Source organism: Patella vulgata, chromosome 4 (assembly GCF_932274485.2).
Source record: "Patella vulgata chromosome 4, xgPatVulg1.2, whole genome shotgun sequence".
Classification (NCBI taxonomy): Eukaryota; Metazoa; Mollusca; class Gastropoda; family Patellidae; genus Patella; species Patella vulgata.
The window spans coordinates 47567426-47588277 of NC_065882.2; the positions used below are offsets into that span (position 1 = coordinate 47567426).

A 20852-nucleotide genomic window follows, 5' to 3' on the forward strand; every position below is an offset into this window, starting at 1 on the left:
ACCTTCACGACAGTAAACATTCTTAAAAGAATTGCACATCTTTATAACAATAATTCCAGAATTCACTCTCTTTTTGATAAGAAAACCGGAATGCATAATGAGTGTTATGAGCGACTTGAGTTATCAGTCCATAAGATCAGCGAATCAAGCACGTGAAGCTGTAAGTAAATTAGAGTTAGACCTCAAAGCAAAGTAGAGCCTCTAGTCACTCTAGGCAGTGTAGTAGAGAGGCGAATTCCGATTTCCACATTTTTATTTAAACTTAAAAAGACAAACACCCTGTGGCTTTATGATGAGTCAACTGATGCTCAGACTCATAGTTTCTCAACCTAGTACAATGCAGAGGTTGTAGATATCCTATCTAAGTACCCAGCTCAGTTAAAAAAAAAAAAAGAAAGAAAGGAGTTCCACCACCGCACGATACTGGATCCTCTCGATCTGAGAAATATCTTTGATTTCTTCCGTGTTTATACCCACAATTCTAACCCTAACTCTTCAGAATAGGTTTAGCCACAATCCACCGTTGGTACAGCTTCAATTTGTACGTTTGACATGTAATTTATAAACCTAACCCGAACCCTAACCCTGCCATAGAGAAAGATATTTCGCAGATCGTACAAAGATCTAGTATTGTGCTCCACCACCACCACATTAAAAAGGGGAAAGATTTTTTTGTTGCAACCTCCACTAAATCCCATGGCCATTGCACCTCAGTATAAAAGTATTCAGGAAATACCCCTCCGCCTAATCCCTCCTCTCAATCCATATTTCTCGATGTACGGTAAGCTTATACCGTCAACACTATATCGATAGCCAGTACATATCTGTTCATAAATACTAAAATAGGCTAAAATAATTGGCTAGTCTAATCTTGTAATTCATTTATAAACACCGGAAGTCACTTATAAACACCGGAATTCACTTTGCAAATACCAGAATTCGCCAAAAAGGTTTTCCTATTTACATATATTTTGCATTAATGTTAATAATGAATTACTTAAACACACCAAAAATCACCGGAATTCACTTTTAAAATATCAGAATTTGCACTTAAGACCTCATTAACCCCTAGACTTAATTAATTATCTACTCCTGTCTCTCCCTAAGCCAATTAACTAGACAATAGCTTATCTCCCTGGAGCTAATTAAAGGATTATCCATTAATCCAATATATTGCAGTGAAAACAAAATAACACACAAACTATTATACCACTAATTCCAGTCAAAAAATGTTCAAATATTCATATGAAGATATATAATTGGGCATCAAAATGGTATATTTTAAGCACTAATACAAAGTAACAACAAAGTAATTCTTTATTTAAAATCAACACTGTTTAGCACACGCACATTGTACAACAGGCCATAACATGCTGCCGTAGGCATTTGTGTAATTGACGATCAAAATGTGCATGATTTACTACAATGAACAAATTAAAAAGTCAAACTATTTTTATCCTTATTTAAATGTCCTAAAAATGTTGAAAAAATCACTGAATTTAACTTAGTTTGCTGAACAAAGTCGGTATTTTGTATTCGCCGACCACGGGCCAACATTTTGATTTTTTTTTTCGAAGTCATATCTGGGTCATCTTCATCTCCATTTAAAATCCCAGAAAAAACACTTTCCCGAACACTATTGTGATTGATATTCACTGTATTTAAAATAACCTTTGATAAAAATCCTACAAATTATGATTCGGAATCACTTTCCATAGTGAAGAAATTATTAAAAGAGTGAGCTCTGGGATATTACAATTCGACGAAGAGACGAGTGGCTGCCATATTTAGTATGCTGTATATCATGTATCTTCTTCTGGGTTTCAAATCTGGGAAAAATCACTTTCCCCGGAACATTTGTCATTACTGAGATTAATATTCACATGTAAATATCCTTTGATAAAATTCCTTCAAATTCTGAATCGGAATCACTTTCCATAGCAAAGAAATTATTGGATGAACGTGCGTGAAAATATTAAACTTGCGTACAAAATGGCGCCCTATGACAAGAATTTTCTTGAGAGTTCACAACCTTATAACCCCGAAACCATTTATGTGACATAGGTTTTATGATTTCAATCATTAGTTCAAACTATACGCTTATTGGATAAATAACTACTTTTGGAAAGCCGGCAGCAGTCATTGATGGGCAAATTGTCTTGTGAGTTTACGACCTTTATAACCCCTAAACCTTTGATGTGACCTACAAATTTTATAATTCCAGTAATTAGTTCAAACTATATATTTATTGGATAACTACTTTTGGGAAGCTAATTGGCCTTTTGTGATAACTTTCTTGATCAATAAAACTTTACATCAAAGAGGCCAGCAACAGTTGTTGTTAGGAAAAGTGACTAGACATTAGGTAGTTGACAGGTGGCGTAAGCCGGTGAAATTCAGTAGCTAATTAGGTCGATGCCTGGCGAAAGTATAACAGAATGAGTTAAGACCTTCCTATTTACTAATATTTTGCATTAATAATAAATTACTTTAAGCACCGAAAATCACCATAATTCACTTTGAGAAAATCGGAATTCGCCCCCCAAACAGTTGTATTTAGTTATATTTTGCATTAAATCCTCCCACAAAACTAATTTATTTTAAATGTATAATACATACAGGCCCCTAATAACTATTTTGATTTCTGCACAGACTCGATGAAGATGTTGTAGGTGTATTTATTTGAAAGACTACCGGAATTCATTTCGGCTATATGATAACAGATGTTACATTGTCTAATGAATAACTCTTTTGATCTTTCCAAACATTACATAAAATACACAGCCACACACAATAATGTTATGGGTTCCCCTGCTCTAGCTATCATTATTCACCGGAATTCACTTGGAAACTACTCCTACTACTCGTCTCAATAAGCGCACCATCATAGAAATAATTGCAAGTGAGGTGTAGGTAATTTGTTGTTGTTTATTATAGATTTAACGTCCAATACAATAAATATGATATTATGGACAGGTTGATTCAATTAAATTATTTACACTTAAAAAGGAGGGGAGCCACGGTGGGTAAGATGCTGGCTTGTTAGCCTGGAGGTCAGGTGTTCAATCCCTGCATTTGCCGAGAAAGTTCATTGGGATTTACTGACGTGGTTTCCCCTTGTCAGTGGTGCAGAATGGAGGACCTGACAAGGACAGCTGTCTAGTCCTTCGGATGGGACAGAAAACTGAGGTCCCGTGTATACATTGGAATGCACGTAAAAGATCCCTTGGCAGTTGGAATCCGATATAAGAGTTGGCGATAGTTCCGCTGCCCGGGCAAAATTTCGCTCATAGCACACTGTATGGCGTATGCCCGTCTTCATTAGCCCAGTATAGGAGCAAAACAGTAGGACGCTAAACCCCATTTCATTTAATTTCACTTAAAAAGGGTTGAGATCTTGACTTATTTTTATAGGATTTTTATTATTTCTTTTAATTTCTTACAACAGGTACATTCTAGTATCTAGTATTAATGCAAAATATAAGTAAATATAGTTGTCTTGGGGTGCGAATTCTGATTTTCTCAAAGTGAATTCCGTTTTTTTTAAAGTAAATGTAAAATATTAGTAAATAGAAAGGTCTTAAGTGCGAATTCCGATATTTTGAAAATGAATTCCAGTGTTTATATCTGTTCAATGTGAATTCAGGTGATTTTAGGAGTTTTAAAGTACATGTAATTTATTATTAATGCAAAATATTAGTAAACAGGAATAAGTATAGCGCTTTTATTACTATTATTATTGAGGTCTTAAGTGCAAATTCCGATATTTTGAAAGTGAATTTCGGTGTTTATATGTTTTAAAAAAAAATTGGGGGGATTTTAAGTGTTATTAAGGAATTAAATATTAATATTAATGCAAAATATAAGTAAATAGGAAATTCTTGCAGGCGAATTCTGATATCTTCAAAGTGAATTCTGGTGTTTGTAAGTGAATTCTGGTGATTTTTATAAGTGAATTTCAGTGTTTATAAGTGATCAAATAACACACTATATATGGATAACAATTACTATGGTTTATAAGCAAATTCCGGTGATTAGTCTACCTCTAAAATAATGTAATGTCACGCAGTATTGAATGTTAACTTATGTCTATACTCACCTATAAATTCCAGTGATTAGTCTACCCCTAAAATAATGTAATGTCACGCGCCATTATCGAATATTATGTACTTACACGTATTGAAGACATTAAGTTATGTATATACTCACCTATAAATTATTCACCTCTTTCTATTGTGATTATTATGATTTAATAATAAATAAATAGCAACATATTAATTTGATTTAATAATAAATAAACAAAAAAATATTTATTGTCTGTAATTTATATTTATTGGTGCAAGGTGTCCTTTGGGCTGGTCTGAGTAGCAAAGCTATTGTGGTCTTACAATATAGATTAATTGGTCTGAGTGGTCTTTTGGGTTGGTCTGAGTGGTCTTTTTATATGGTCCGAGTGGTCTCTGTTTTGGTCAGACTAGTCTTGGTCCAAGTGGTATTTGGTTTGAGTTGCCTGGATACCCAGTCGTAAACCCAAGCAGCTTGCTTTGACATTTTGAAATATCACCGTTTGTCATCATTCATTAAAAGCTGTTTCTCAATAATACTGTGTTACTATAGTGCCTGTGATGTTTACAGCTTATACTTGAACCTTTGATCCTAGGAAATATCTTGCACACGTGTGTTTTTTGTTTTTTTTAAGGATGAAGTGAAAACTGACTCAAGGAAGAAAAATTTATTAATCTTGGTATTGAATTATTTATCAGAAGCTGGGTAAGTATTTTTATAATATGATTATGAATAAAGATATAAGGTGTGAAATATAGAAATATAGTATGCATTAAGTAATTAGTATGAAGTATCAACACTCTGTGGATTATACAAAATGCTTAGTTTAAGAAAATTCAAAGATTTTTTTATTTTTGACTGTTTTTTGTTAGTGTTATGTGTCCTTTACCACATATTCCTGAAGTAATGGCCCAAGAAATCCCTCTCTGGCCATTGCTGGATTGACTTATGATATTTGAGCTTTTGAGGGATATTGTGTACAGCAGCATGACAGCCCTTCGTTTAATCTGAGGTCTTCCCTAAAACTTTGGACAGTGATTTATGGTATTAAAAACGGTGAAAGTATTGTTCGTCTCCAAACAGTATTATTTACATTTTAGCCGTTGATAGCGTCGTTTGTCACGCAATTAGTTTTTCTGCAATATTGTGCTATGCACTGGTTAATTGTGGGTAAAACATTTGTGAGTCATGACGTAACAATATGTGAACAATGTGGAGCTCTGGTTAAACCTGAATGACATTGTTATGCAGTTAGGCATTGGTTGTTAATTGGACTATTGACCAGTTATAATTTGGAACAGAAATTTGCTTCCATTACGCCAGTGCTTGAGTAGAATTAGGTCTAATAAAACGAAACACTGCGAAGAATATGCCTTTACCATTTACTAGTTTCGTAGCAAGAAATGTCTTACGGTATGTATGGTAAGCGATGAATTTCATGCGACAGCAAGATCGTGGGAAAGTGCCACTGTAGATGGGAATTTCTGTATAGAGTCATAGTTTCATTAAAGGTGTTTATTAATAGCTAATAATAGGCAGCGATTCGTATGGATATATGTACAGAATATTTTGTGGTCTGTGAATGGAAAATGGTAAAAACATTGTGTAATTACAAATGGGTTGCCATGTGGCAATTCTTCCGAAGTAAAATGGTTACAAATGAAATTTATTGTGTGACGACACAGAACTTATAGCACGTAAAATAGCCAAGCAAAATTTGATGTACTCATAGCCAGTGGCTACTATATACACTTTCTGGAAAATTTACACCAATCTGAATGAAATTAATTGAGCCATCTTCACTCTAAGTCGCAAATATAGACCTCCAGTAAAAACGACTTTACCTAATTATCGAAAACACTCTAAATCCCCTCAAACGCCAGTGATGTCATGTGCAGTAAATGAATACATATTAGAAATGTTTATTCCTTAAACATACATTGGGGTGTTCTATGCTATTAGGATATGTGACATCTATGATTAGTTGTTACATGCTGTCGGCTGACATCAAGGAGATTAAAATGTCTGACAATGGAGAAACCATGAGGTAATCACATAGATTAAGTTTTTGATCACTCTTACTGGATTGATAAATAGTCCAACAAAGGAGAAGCAACGACTTCTTTTCAGGATTAGATTGGTGAATAGAACCTACCACAAAAGATTAAGTCAGTCAATCAAGACAGATTAAAGATGAATCATGTAAGATTTAGATAAAGAGTTGGCAGTTCTTACTATAATTAATAGTTCCAAAATAGATAATTCAAAATTAATATATTGAAAATTTAATTCAAATTACTTTATTCTGAATGACGCTATCACTGTTTGAAGTTTTGACATAGATTGTTTATTATTGCAGCAATAATGTTACTTGTTGGCGAGACTCAGCCTCGCTTCTCGATTTTCAAATCAAATCATTAAATGGCAATCGTATTGTTGTCTGTTTACATCTGCGCCATCCGATGGTCTGGAGAGATGATTATAGGCTTGTCATTTATATAATTTATATAACATTTGAAGCCAAAATAAAAAAACTGCAATAGGCAAACTTAGCTCTTACATAATGCATCTTTAAGCTGTTAATCAAGGTAGGTGTATAGACTATATAACATGATAAATACGTTGATCACTTCATTACCTAATCAATGCAGCCTATTATCAGCGATAATCCAGATGAGTAATAGTTATACATGTATACTCAGTACAGTCAATATATTTTGGAATTTTGAATATTAATTATTATTCACCATATCTTGATGTCTGATTGGCGACGTTTGGAAAATCGCATAGGTCATGTCCGGAATGTACAGGCGAAGTAGCAACCATGCACTAGTATTCAGTTAATTTTGTCATTCAGATACAGAGAATCAGCCCAAGCTTTGTCAAAAGAAACAAATATAGACATCAGCAGATATGAAGTATGTGATAATATTGACTTGGATACCATTCTCATGGAATACGAATCATATTATTTTGTCAAGTTTGCAAGATATCCTAAGATTACAAAACGCTTAACAACACAAAGTGGTATGTATGAATCTTATATATGTACGCTACTTATGGAAGGATAATTACTAATTTAAAGGATTCACTTGATCGAAATGTGCTTAAAAATTTCCGTCCTGTTTCCAATCTTTCTTTCCTTTCAAAACATTTAGAGAAAGCTGTAAACATCAGACTGTGTGCATACATATCAACAATCTTAGGGATAAGTTTCAATCAGCTTATCACTCTGGAAACAGTACAAAAATTGGATGACCTCAAATAATCTCAAATTGAATGATGACAAAACTGAAGCTATGTTATTTGGAGCAAATAGATGCCTTCAGAATATATCTGAAACAAATGTTAAAATTAGAGACTCAGTTTATTCAGCTAGTGCTGCGAAGTATCTTGGTGTTTATCTAGATCCTTGTTTGTCATTTGAAACGCAGGTTGATAAACTGTGTCAGTCCTGTTACTTTCATTTTCGGAACGTCAGTGACATTCGACATCTCATCACGATTGATGCCGCCAAATCTCTAGTACAGTCACTAGTTCTGTCTAGAATAGACTATTGTAACAGTTTGCTCTCAGGGATTAGGGTAATCAAACCAGACTTTACAAGCAATATCAAGTACAGAATACAGCAATCAGAATCATACATGTATCACTAACCAATATGTCGTCTCACACAACACCTATTCTAAAATCTTTACATTATGACTTGACAAGGAGTTGGGTCGCCTGTCCAACCTCATGGGTTTTCTCTGGGTCCTCTGCTTTCCTTCCACTGTTAAAGACCCCTACGCCCAAGCAAATTATTGAAATAAAATTGAACCATGTGTTAGTCCCGAAATGACCTAGTTTGTGTTGAGTGGACGTTAAACTCCATTTATCTCTCTCTTTCTACATTATGATATTTGAAGAGTAGTCAACATTCTCAATGTCTTCCATAAATATTGGTAATTTTTCTTCCATAAGTACCAGTATGTGTTATAGTGTAATGAGCCATACAGCAACTAAATGCCCGTAAAGGATTTTTGATACCATAATTTTAATTCATACTGACTTACTTAATTCATGGCGACCTACTTTTATTTAAACTGTTAATGAGTTTTAAAGAACATATTGTTGAATAATGATATATTAGGTTAAGGCAATAGATTACTAAATATAATGTTTAAATCCATATAAATTTTTATAAAACTGTTTATTTGAACAAATTGGCATGAAACGTGTTATTATCTCCCGTGACACGACTTGTGTTATTGAAGATGAATTAAATTTGTGATAATAATTTAATAGCACTAATCTGTTATTGTACCGGAACTATTAGAGTAAGTCATGATTTGAGATAACAATGGCAGCAGTTGAGCTGACCATGGAAATTACCAATACTAGCAATTGCATGCTCACTTGATATAAAGAGGAGACAACTCCACTTGAATTTCAGTTTTGCACAATGGCCGAAGACATGAAATGAAATGAAATGAAATGGGGTTTAACGTCCTATTGTTCTGCTCTGAATTGGGCTAATGAAGACAGGCATACGCCATACAGTTTGCTATGAGGGAAATTTTGTCAAGGGATCTTTTACGTGCATGCCAATGTGTACACAGGACCTTGGTTTTTTGTCTCATTTGAACGACTAGACAGCTGTCCTGCATCACTGACAAGGGGGAACCACGCCAGAATATATGTATGAACTTTCTCGGCCAATGCAGGGATCGAACACGTCTGACTTCCAAGCTAGCTTGCCAGCGTCTTACCCACTTTACCATCGTGACCCCCCCCCCCCATGACCGAGAACACTACAACTACAAGGATTATTATACTACATACTATTTAGATCTATTAATTAAAGGAATGCTATTAAAGAAAGAATATGTATATTTTTTGATTTATTGCTATTACACAATATATCTACTTGATTTCAGGATTAACAGGTATTATTTAAATCACAAAGTTTTGTTGATAAACCCATTTTATATTGGCACATTTAACCTTTGGTACACTCAGGCATATTATTTGATTGATATATAATCCTTGCCCTTGTTACACTAATATTTGACAGATATTTGCATGGTGTTGTTATTATATATTTTAATTCAAAAATATTTATTACTTTTTATGAAAAGGCTTTTTTTTATCAAGTTTACTTATACTGCTTATAGCGAGAAAGCTTTAGCTTTTCATAAAATAAAAAAAAAATGAATTTGAGTAATATATCTAAAGATATTTTCCATTTACATATATATATAGGCTATTTTTAAATGTTTAAAATCCAATTCAAGAGAATTTTAGTTTAACGGTACATCAAATAGACAAAGATTGAAACAGAAAATTATCAGTGAAGGATTAGATTCTCCTGAGGGGGTCGAGTCTAGTACACCCCTGAAGCAAAGGTTATGAATATCTGCAGCTCATTAATCATTATCAGATTGTAATTATGGGTGATTGTTAAATATTTTTAGTGTCTTATGTTTTATCTTTTGATTAGTTGGCAAGCAAACTTGGTAGATCAATGAAAAAGGTTGCCCGTAATGAATATGGTAGTCTGTCTGTGTTTTGATACATTTGAACATATAAATAGAAATATCCAAGTTTTTGACTTGGTTATGAATTGTTGGTTTGGTAGTTGGTACTGATATTGAAATAAAGTTGTTATCTTATTTGATTTTTCATTTTGAAGAATAATAGCTTTTTCAATCAAATCTAGATATTATTAAATTTCTCGTAATGACAAGTAGATTATTGAAAACTTTAAATAATTTAACTACAGATAGTTAAACCAATCAAAATATCAACTCTCTTCATTTAAATTCTCAGATCCACTTTTCTTCTGATATATAAATATGTATCACTATCTCCTAATATTATGTTCAAATATAAAAGACTTAGTTTCACCAATTCAGATTCAAAATTGGTTTGATAATGTTAATGAACATTAATACTGTTACAATAAGTAAATTTGTTCTAATTATGATATTTTGATATTGTTTGGTAGCTGGTGTTAGTGGAAGAGGGGGAAAGGGAAGTTTAGCAAGAAGTAGCAGGTAATTTAAATTAGTATAATTTGAATACAGGTATTTTATGTTTTATTTAATTATTAAATTGTAAAATAAAATTTGATTTTGTTAGCATGGAAAAAATTGTTAAATCATCACCGGTCTAGGAAGCAAATAGAATGGTTTAATTAAACCATGGAGTGGGAGCAGTGGTGCTAAAATGAGAAAGTCCGGGTTTTGATCCCAATGTTAGTCGAGAAAGTTCCCCAGAATTTTCCTATTAGTTTTCCTTTTGTCAGTGGTGCAGGACAAAGGGCATGAAAAGCAACAGCTTCTAGTCATTCACATGACATGCTGAAAAGACAAGGTCTTGTGTGCACCTAAAAGAACCCTTGATAGTTGAAATTTAATTACTGTCGGTCGGGCAAAATTTCCCTTATAGTACACTGTATACCCATCTTCATTAGCCCAGTAGAATGTTAAACCCCATTTCATTAACTCTTTCAAACCACTGATTAATGATTATTTGTCACAAGAATTATGTTTTTATTTCAGTGTTAAGACAAATAGTACACCTCAACTACCCAAGATTCCCCAGACAGCTAGACCTCCTAGTCCCCCACCTCGACCCAGGTCTGGGACTGGTTCAAAAAATGTTACTCGTAAACCACCTATTAATGCAGCCAATGGAAATATGGTATATATATTAAATTAATATTTTTAGATCTAGATATTTTAGAGTCCTTCTTTGCAAAATAATCCATTGTAACTTTAAAATCGTTGATCATAATTTGCATTTTCCGGACAATATCTAATTCTTCAAGCCTTAATCCAGGCTAAAATGTGCTGACATTTATTATTTAACATTTAATAAGAAAAACAAAATTAATACTAATTTTAGGTGGTGCTGGCTTGTTTTGTTGACCATTTTTTGTCAATGAAGTCCAATCTCACTTTCAGTATTCCTGTATTTGACATAATAACTAGCTAGCTCTGTTTAAGCATCAAACTGCCATTTTCATGATATATAAGAAAACAACATTTGCTTACATTTGATAAACTTAAAATTACATTATGGGAGACTAGATAAAGAACTGACAGATCTCACTATAATAGTTAAAACTAGATAATGTATAGGGAATTTGCTGAAAATTTCAGTAAAATTGATCCACACTGAACCAAGATTTTAACGATTGAATTTTCGGCCTAGCCTCGGCCATCATTACTAAAATCGGTACGATAAAAAAACACAGTCTTTATTATCCATTTCATGATTAAATCATGAATGGAAGTCAAACAGCAAATCGGTACCTAATTCAATAAACATCACAGGCTAGCGATGACATCGAGAGTTGATTATGGTCTGGATAAGTTAATGTCTAATTAATAATTTAGATAATATTTCAGGCCTAAAGAAAGACCTGCAATAGGCAGATTTAGCTCTTGCATAATGTATGTTTAATATAGGTGTAGACATGCTATAATTTAGTAAACTAGCAAGATAATTCTTGATATTTTTATTTGATAATGCGTCAAGAAGCACCCCCTTTTTGATCCATTTATGTAAGCCCAGTGGCAGTTAATAATATTGTATAAACTTATACAAGGTCTATCTTATATTTTAGCAACAGAATATGAATGGTAATCAATCACAGAGTAATGGTGATGGACTGGCTTTACAAGGACTAACTGTACAAGGTTTACAAAATAATCATACAGATACAAACACACATTCTAATACTCCTGCTAAACCCAGAAATAAGGTAAATATGTATTTACTTCTTTATCTTTGATTTAATTTTACCCGTTAACTGCATAGGGCGTTATATAACGTCCAGGACAACTGCCACTCATCGTGTGTAGGACGTAATATAACGCCCTGGAGGTATTTTCCCCAACCTATTCTTCGAACATACGATCGCAGCATGTGTAGGACGTTATATTACGTCTGGTCGAGGAAATCTAATTGAAGGGAGACAACTCTATTTACCTTTAGTTTTAATATGGTTTAAGACTACTATAGTTTGTATTCAGGAATACAAAGGTCCAAAAATGATGTTGTTCGTCAAATTAATTACACAATAGGGGGTAGTTAACGTTTTAAAAACTACACAGTTAAGGGGTTAAAAGGTGAGAGTAGGGTCTAAGTGTCTTCAAAAATAGGTATTGATTAGGGTTGATCTGATTTATTATTTTGATTAGTGATGGGGGGAAGTGCTGTATCGTTTAATAGCTGTATTTGTTTTAAAAGATTAATCAAAAGACAGCTTGTTTAGTTTCATTTTTGACTTACACAAAATTAGTCAAACACAAAATTAGTTTCATCTCAACATTTAGTTTATCTATGAACTATGTACGGTATGTATTGGAAGTACATTATTATTTGGATTAAAATTGTTATAGCAGGATAAATTGTTGTTAGTTTTACAATAAATATGGTATATTTGATTTAGTTATTGAGTTGTTTGTACAGACTTTCAAATGATATACTTATAATCCAAAAGCAAAACTGTGGTAATACAAAAAAAATACAGCATATAATATGGTAATATAGCATATAATGAATTATATTGAAGCCTGGTCAGATAATAGATATTCGTGCAATGATCACTGATGCCACTAGGATGAATGCTGAGGAGGGATGTGACAGTACAGTGAGTCAAAGTTTAATTTATCTGATATATCTTTCATTAATCTAGATATTTCTAAATAAACGGGTTAATAAATTACATTCACATATTGTATAGTGTTATTAGAATCCCACCAAACAGACATGTTAAGACTGCATGGGATCACAAGACTTGTGTTAAAACGCAGTAAGCTTTGGCACCTGAAATTATATTGATAATAATGATAATGTGTATATTTATAATGCACTTTACTCCACAAGACTAAGGGTTAGGCTCAAAGCACAACACAATTATTACTATAGGATACAGTTAAAGTCTGAATACCTCCTTTTATCTCTGAACTCTTTAAACCTAAGAAAGAGCCCCGACTTAAGCTGCCCAAAGATTGCTACAGTGTTTTATGTAATGTCTTTCATACTATACACCATCCTATGGGTATCCATTTACAGCTAGGTCTACTGGAATACAAGGATGATGTGTCTTATTCAATTCTCAAACCTTCAACTGTTTGGGTACAAATCCTGCTCTCTAAATATTATTCATGTCATTATTGTAGTAAATCAACATACATTCTCTGCTAAAGTAATCAATGAAATATTCAAATGTACAGTTTGATAACACATACAAATTTATTTATTTTATAGGACCGAGTTTTAAAACCTTTAGGTGGTTACGTTGGTTATAGTTCAGAATGGAGAGAATTAGCACAGGTTATAAGTAGGGTAAGTATAATATATGATACTAAGTATATTTTTACTTAGGCTACTTTAACTCAGGTGGATTAAGGAATTATTATATTGTTGATCTATATCCACCCACACTGCAGATTTTTCTAAAATCATTTTGTTACAATTCATTTAATATTACAAATTTAAAGATCCTACATATTAATTAGATAGATGTCCCACCAACTATAAGCAAGTGATCACAGTAGTTCTAATTACTCTCAATCTCAGTTTTAATGTAAATGTGTGAGGTGATATTCGTCAATTTTTGTCAACATGTTTGAAAGTTTAAAGTTGTGCAGTCATTAGAACACAGCTTGTTGTTTTTGTTTGATTGGTCACTCCATCACCATTTACATACATATGTTTAAGAATAAAATGTTGTTGGATGCCACGATAATCAAAGCCTTTCATAAGATTTTGCAGAATATCTGCTATCACAAGTTTCTATTGAATTGGTTAATCAGGAGTTGACAAATCACAATCGTGCATTACTGACAGCACCCTATAAGAAGTGTACAACCAAAAAATGAAACCAAATAATTTTTTTATTTAATTCTATAATGTTGTTTTGGTAAGCATAAATTGAACCATTTATATATTATAATATCTTAGAATTGTGACCTGCTTATACCTTATACTTCTGGTTTTACAGGATATTTATTCTCATAATCCTAATGTAAAATGGGATGATATAATTGGGTTAGATGAAGCAAAAAGATTAGTGAAAGAAGCTGTTGTTTATCCAATAAAGGTAATGAAATCAATAAACATTGGAAATTACTACTTTGTTGTTCTGTACTTCATAGCACTTATCATCCTAAATTTTATTGTAATAAGTTATATGGACGTTTGTTTAATCATATTTCACATATAGTATACCAAACACTGGGCCAATCTTACTGGCATGTGGCCTTAGTTTACAAGAAATAAGCAAATGTCAGTGCAATCAACAAAAATTGTTTGATTTGTATTACTGGTTGTTAGAAGATTTAACATGTATTATTTGTATAATTCCAGTATCCTCAGTTATTTCGTGGTATATTATCTCCATGGAAAGGTTTATTATTGTATGGACCACCAGGTAAATATAAATGATGTGTATAATTTTATAGTCCAAGATAGCCAATTGAAAAATATTAAGGTTCATCTTAATCAGTGTTGCCACACTAACTCTTGCTAACACTCCTATTTAGTTCAGAATCACAATGGCTAATTGAGTATGGCGTTGCGTCCATATAACCCCAAAAATGGATCAATGCCATTTGAGTGAGTTTATGTAGTTGTATGCATTATGAAAAGTAATAACTTGTATTATTTGTGTGTTTTATCTATAGGTACTGGTAAAACATTATTAGCTAAAGCAGTAGCTACAGAATGTAACACAACTTTCTTCAATATATCAGCTTCTAGTATAGTCAGTAAATGGAGGGGTGACTCAGAAAAACTTGTCAGGGTAAGTACAATATAAAAAGGCTTGGAGAGGATGCATCATGAAGTACAGGTATATCCAATACAGAATAAGTATATTTTAATTAAAATAAACAGATTATTTTATATTTCAAGGAATAATCCCATAAATGAGGTGGTAGTTTTATGTTTAAGAATAAGTAAACCACTGCTGTCTCTGACATTTCATCACCTCTCTCTTAGAACAGAAAAATTGTGTTAAGTTTTTATCACCATACAAAGATTTTCTTTCCTACCATATTTTTTATATTGGACTATCCCTGAGATACACAATTACAAAAATACAGTGTTTATTGATGAAGACAAGGACTAGAGACAGGGATAAGTATAGAAAATCTGTGTTTTTCATCCCTAATAATGCAATGCATATCAAATATTGATTATTTGGAAAGATGTGATGGTAACATTTTCTGTTTTATTTCTACAGGTATTATTTGAATTAGCACGTTTCCATGCTCCGTCAACAATATTTTTAGATGAGTTAGAATCTCTGATGAGTATTAGAGGTTCACAGAGTGGTGGAGGGTAAGTTTTAAAAGTGGGGTTGTACGTGACAAGGAGTAGGGTCGCCTGTCCAACCTCGTGGATTTTCTCCGGGTCCTCCGGTTTCCTCCCACTGCTAAAGACCCCTACGCGCAAGTGAATTATTGAAATAAAATTAAACCATATGTTAGTCCCGAAATGACCTAGTTTGTGTCGAGTGGACGTTAAACCCCATTTCTCTCTCTCTTTAAAAGTGGTTGTTCTATTATTTTCATGTATGTCATGAATGAATCTATTTACCCACACGTATAACCATTTATTGCATTTCTTGTCAGAATACTGTGTTTAAATAACTGTAAAAATAACTGTAAGGTTATATGACTGGGGAATATTTGAAAGGGCAATAAAGGCATGACAAATTTTTATTTCTTAATTAATTTCAGTGAACATGAAGGAAGCAGACGAATGAAGACAGAATTATTGGTACAGATGGATGGTTTAGCTAAAACAGATGATTTGGTTTTTCTACTAGCAGCTTCTAACCTTCCATGGTAGGTTATCATCCAGGGTGTAATATTTTATTTACCCTTCCTTCCAGTCAATAAGAAGCAAAAAATACTGAGAAATACCGATGTTGCATGTTTATAAACCAGTATGGGTAATTGTTATTCCATATATTAAAGTACAGCAGATATTATTTTTTATATTACATTATGTTTTAGCAGTACTTATATGTTCTTAATACACAAAAAGAAACAAAATGGTGTTCCAGACCCTGCCCTCCCATACTTATTGTGGCTACTGTTTTTGCGCAAAACATTGCCCCAAAGGTTTGGTGAAAATCATGTTTAAAATTTCAAAACATGATTAACATGTTATGTTTTATAATTGTCATAGGTGTTGGCTTGCAAACCATGCATGCTCACAAAATGGTTCATTGTAAAATAAACAGAGGGTGCTTTAACTTTTTTTTCATTTTGTGTATATTGATATGTTTCAACAAACAAGATGCAATGTATAATTAATAGATAATTAAGTAAGCTTTTAAAATAAGATATATGAGACAGTGATAATATGGCAGTCACATATAATACTAGTAACTATTGTTACGTAGACATAATTTAAGACACAGTCTTTTTCTGGTCACTTCTGTAGACATAATTTAAGACAGTCTTTTCTGGTCACTTTTTTTTCTGACTTATATAAATTATCGTAAATTGTATATATGTAATATATTTTAGGGAACTTGATCATGCTATGTTAAGGAGATTAGAAAAAAGAATTCTGGTAGACATGCCAACATTAGATGCCCGTAAATCTATGATTCACCATTTCTTACCACCAGTAGTAAATCCTGGTGAAGGAGATCTAGAATTACTATCTGAATTAGATTATGATCTACTAGCATCAGTAAGTTTTAATATCACACAGCTTAAAGATAGAAGATATATTTAGATTGTATTATAACTTATGATATATATGTGTGTAATTTCTATTTTCTCTGTAAAAATTGAACCAAATTAGACCTAGTTTTGTGTGGGTTATTTTCGTGTTTTGTGGGTAGAATTTGTTTTTTTTAATGTTCAAAAGACAGCTTGTGCCCCCCTTTCCAGGGCCGTCCCATGTGGCCCTGGGCCCCTGATAGTCATGTATGTGGTGTATACTCCTATGTCAAGAAATATATAGTTTGTCTCGAGATATAGTTTAGTTTGGTGAAATAATCGCCCTCAACTGCCGCTATAGAGTTAAAGGGCCATATTGTCTGGCATATTAGATTTTACTATCATCTAATTGCCCCACAACATATTGAACAATTTCAGTGTATTCCTTGGCCCCAACACTATACGGTTAGACACCAAAATTATCATCCTAGACTAAATACATGTACTACGGGAGTTATAGGGGATTATTTGAAATGGTTGAATTTCTCAAATGGCTCAAGGGTGACTGAACTTCACCCGGCAGATTCTGAAAGAGGACACCCCAGACTACTAAAATCAATCATAAAAAAAACTTTGTATACAATTTCCAGGTTCAGTCATAGTTCTGCTGGACTATATGGGCTTCAATCAGAATCAGAATGAAAAAGCTAGAAATACCATGCTATTCTGGGGTTGTTGACAACCACCGCTTTTGTCTCTATGGTAAATTGTGTTGTTTTTTTACAGATGAACAACATTATACTTTGTTAATTTAACAGTGTCTTCATGTTATAAATAATTTACTAATTATCTTTCGTTTCTAGAAAACAGATGGTTATTCAGGTTCAGATATCAAATTATTATGTAAAGAAGCAGCAATGAGACCAGTAAGAAAGATATTTGCTGCTCTAGAAGGCCATTCAGAAGGTAAGAATACATTAGGAGAGAAGTAATATAGGTATGATAATAAAATACTGACTTGTCTGGATTGAGTCAGGATTTTAATAAACTATTATACTTAAAATCTACAAAGTATACACAGTTTAGACTAGAGCTCACACAAATATTCGAATTTGCATAGTTTTTCCAAGGCTGTTTGAACTTATTTTTAATGTTCTTTTAGATGCATTAATAACTGGATAGAACAATAAACTATAATACAAATAAATTAGTAGCCTATTAGAGTTGTGTGGCTATTTGACAGTTTGATGTCAAAAAAAGAGTATGGTAGTTGGAAACTAATAACATACCAATAACAAAAATGACTGTTAGTTTTAAAATGTATGAAACACTAAACCTAAGTCGAATGATCCATCTTTATTTCTTGGAATACAAATTTGAAGCTATTTAGTAAAGATTAAAATTGATTGTGGTGAAAGCAGCTGGAGGAATAGTTAAAGGAGCTAAATCGCTAATATTTAGGACCGAGAAATTGACCCAAATGGGTCTAAACGCATATAATAATGTAATCTGATTGTATATAAACTGATTTACATTCAATTGTTTCCTTTTTGACTCTAATTTCAAATCAGTTATGTCCAGCGAAATACAGCATGTGTCTCAACCCTATAGCAATTTCTAGCGTCTGGTTATTCCAGTCTATTAAGCAGGCTCAACAGTTGAATATGTATAGCTTCGTTCTTTCGGGTCACTTGTTGCAAATGACGCTAAAATGCACTATGGTACACGATTCGTGTACCAATGGTAAAATGTTTATTTTGTCTTAAATATTGGATATCAGAAGCCTGCCTTTTCCTGGTAAGATCACAACATTAATTTTGATTTGAATTGACAAATAATTCGTATTTTCAACGTGTAAGACTTTGGATGATATTGAGTTAGAGACTTAGCTACTTTAATACCCCACAGTGGACCGTGTGGAAGGTCAAGATGAACAATAGATTGAAATACTTACTTGATACTTATTTTTCAGGTGAATTATTACATATAAGACTTGAAACAATAACAACTAAAGATGTTTTATGTGCATTAGAAAGGACCAAACCATCTGCTAAACTATTAAAACCTAAATATGATGCATGGCAGAAAGAGTATGAATCAGTTTGATGTTGGAGGATTTTAGGGAGTGTTTTGTTAATACCAGTTAATCTTCCTATCACTATAGGTGGGCCTTGTCAAACGCTTGCTTGTTCCATCCAGAATTCTATGGAGAATTTGCCATTGTATGATGTTTTCATATAAGATAGTGTAAACTTGTTGGAGAACAGTACACTAGTTCCAAGGCATAATTGCAGCGATAAAAGAAAATCAAAATACAGCTATTTGTTGTGACCAGCAATAAAATTAAAGCCCAACTCATTATTTATATGATAATATGTTGACTTATGTACATTTTTCTGTTAATTAAAGGAGATGTCCCAGATATATATTTAGCGAATGAAATAATATTTTTTTTCTTTATTTGTGCCGGAAGCTTTTCGAAATGTTTGTGCTAGTCCCATGTAACTATCTGAACCTCTGATAATTCTTCAAAAAACACACCTGTTTGGTATCGATAGCCTACTCTGTACACAATAGGCAAAAATTCTTTATGAGCCATGAAACCCCAGTTAAACGATTTTGGCGATCATTCCTATATGGCTCAATATTTTGAACCGGAACTTCAGATTAGGCTATTTATTTGCATTTTACGGGTGGATTTGCATGCTGAAACCTACAATATATCATAAGCTACCCTGGGACTGCTCCTTTAAGGCAGCACTTGAAAAGAAAAACTAATGTCCACATTTCATTTCTGTGATAAAATTGTTTGTGATATATAAAATTAAGATAATATTTATATATAAAATTTTAAATCAGGAGGCTTTGATATTCTGCTTTTATATTAGTAGAACCAGGTTTTATTGTAACAACATTCTGTCCAGTATTCATGTTTAAAGAATTTTTTGTTGAAGCATACATTGCTTATTTAAATTATATATTTTGTTTTTATTTATCATCTTTTTTAATTGTTTTGACCATTGTACATTATTTAATTTATGACTTATAGAAAATATTTCCATAAACTTCTTGAATTCACACATGTTTATTTATTATAAAACATTCACATCTCCTTATAAGAAATAGAATCTCTTTATTAAAGTCTATCAGCACATCATCTGAAAAATGTTTAAACAGTTGCTTAGTGATATGTTCAGTTCATACTTTTGCTTTCTTTCTGTGTCTGTGCTGACAATTGAGATAACATTTTTGACTGTACATTTCCCATACCGTGGCAAATATTATTGTATCACCAGCACTTCAAGCACCTAATAGCAGCATGTAGTACGCCAATTCTAGCCCAAGTCACTCATATTAACATTAATGTTAACCATTTTATTGAAATTAAATCTTTCAAGTTGGACTTTCAAACATTTGTAACATGTGACGTTCAATTACTTGTTGAGCTGAAGAAGAAAAAGTTACATGTTAATTGATTAAGTCAAAAATAAATAAAATATTGATTACCAAATCGACAGGATAAAACAGAAAAGAAGATTAAAATTATCAAGTATTAGGAAAATACTTTTTGGGGTGTGCATCTGCTTTAAAGAACCCAGATTCTATTTTTGTTAATGCTCATCATCATGCTTCTTATAAAGACTGCTACAAACATGTATTTTTAAAAGAATAAAGCTGAAAGTTTCTTATAATTTTTTTTTTTTATTTGCAAAATAATTGAGAACTGGTGGGTATCCAGTGGTTTAAATTTATAGCAGAAATAAAGACTTTAGACGGAGTATAAGTCGAATCGTCATATTTTACTGTTTTCCCGACCTCCATTAATATATAAGTCGAAGCTGTATATAAGACAAATGTTTTTCAACTCCACGGTAGCAATCGTTATCGAGTTTCAGGACTGTTATTCTAGTCTAATACCATACCGGTGTACGCCAAGAAAAATTGGCCCATGATATTAATTACAATAAAATAATCAGTTTATAAATATAGGACTAACTTGAATAATATTCCAAGTTGTGTTCTTGTTTTATTTGAACCAGTTTTTATTTCAATATATCTGTTAAAAAATAAGACACTGCAGGCTTTGTTTCGAATTTCAGGTGTTTA

General features: G+C 32.6%; 2 protein-coding genes across 4 annotated transcripts in view; one reads left to right on the plus strand and one right to left on the minus strand.

Moving 5' to 3' along the window:
• LOC126817429 (katanin p60 ATPase-containing subunit A-like 2) lies at window positions 1-20431 on the plus strand. Its single transcript, XM_050544400.2, has 16 exons — window positions 1-160; window positions 4700-4770; window positions 6923-7092; window positions 10055-10103; window positions 10611-10752; window positions 11681-11818; window positions 12632-12709; window positions 13330-13407; window positions 14066-14164; window positions 14431-14494; window positions 14748-14866; window positions 15308-15405; window positions 15807-15914; window positions 16605-16773; window positions 17609-17711; window positions 18718-20431. The coding sequence occupies exons 1-16, from the start codon at window positions 98-100 to the stop codon at window positions 18849-18851; spliced, it is 1683 nt and encodes a 560-aa protein (XP_050400357.1). The 5' UTR covers window positions 1-97; the 3' UTR covers window positions 18852-20431.
• Window positions 20100-20852, minus strand: part of LOC126817430 (ankyrin repeat family A protein 2) — a 10109-nt gene continuing 9356 nt past the window's right edge. For all 3 annotated transcript variants that reach the window (XM_050544403.2, XM_050544404.1, XM_050544401.2), the window contains exon 8: window positions 20100-20191. In XM_050544403.2, coding sequence (XP_050400360.1) covers window positions 20139-20191 — 53 coding nt within the window. In that variant the 3' untranslated portion in view covers window positions 20100-20138. The remainder of the gene's footprint in view (window positions 20192-20852) is intronic.

Coding starts and splice junctions, on each gene's coding strand:
- LOC126817429 (XM_050544400.2), top strand. CDS start 98: ATGAGTGTTATGAGCGACTTGAGTTATCAGTCCATAAGATCAGCGAAT. Junction 14,165..14,430: donor CTGTTGTTTATCCAATAAAG/GTAATGAAATCA, acceptor GTATAATTCCAG/TATCCTCAGTTATTTCGTGG. Junction 14,495..14,747: donor ATTATTGTATGGACCACCAG/GTAAATATAAAT, acceptor TTTTATCTATAG/GTACTGGTAAAACATTATTA.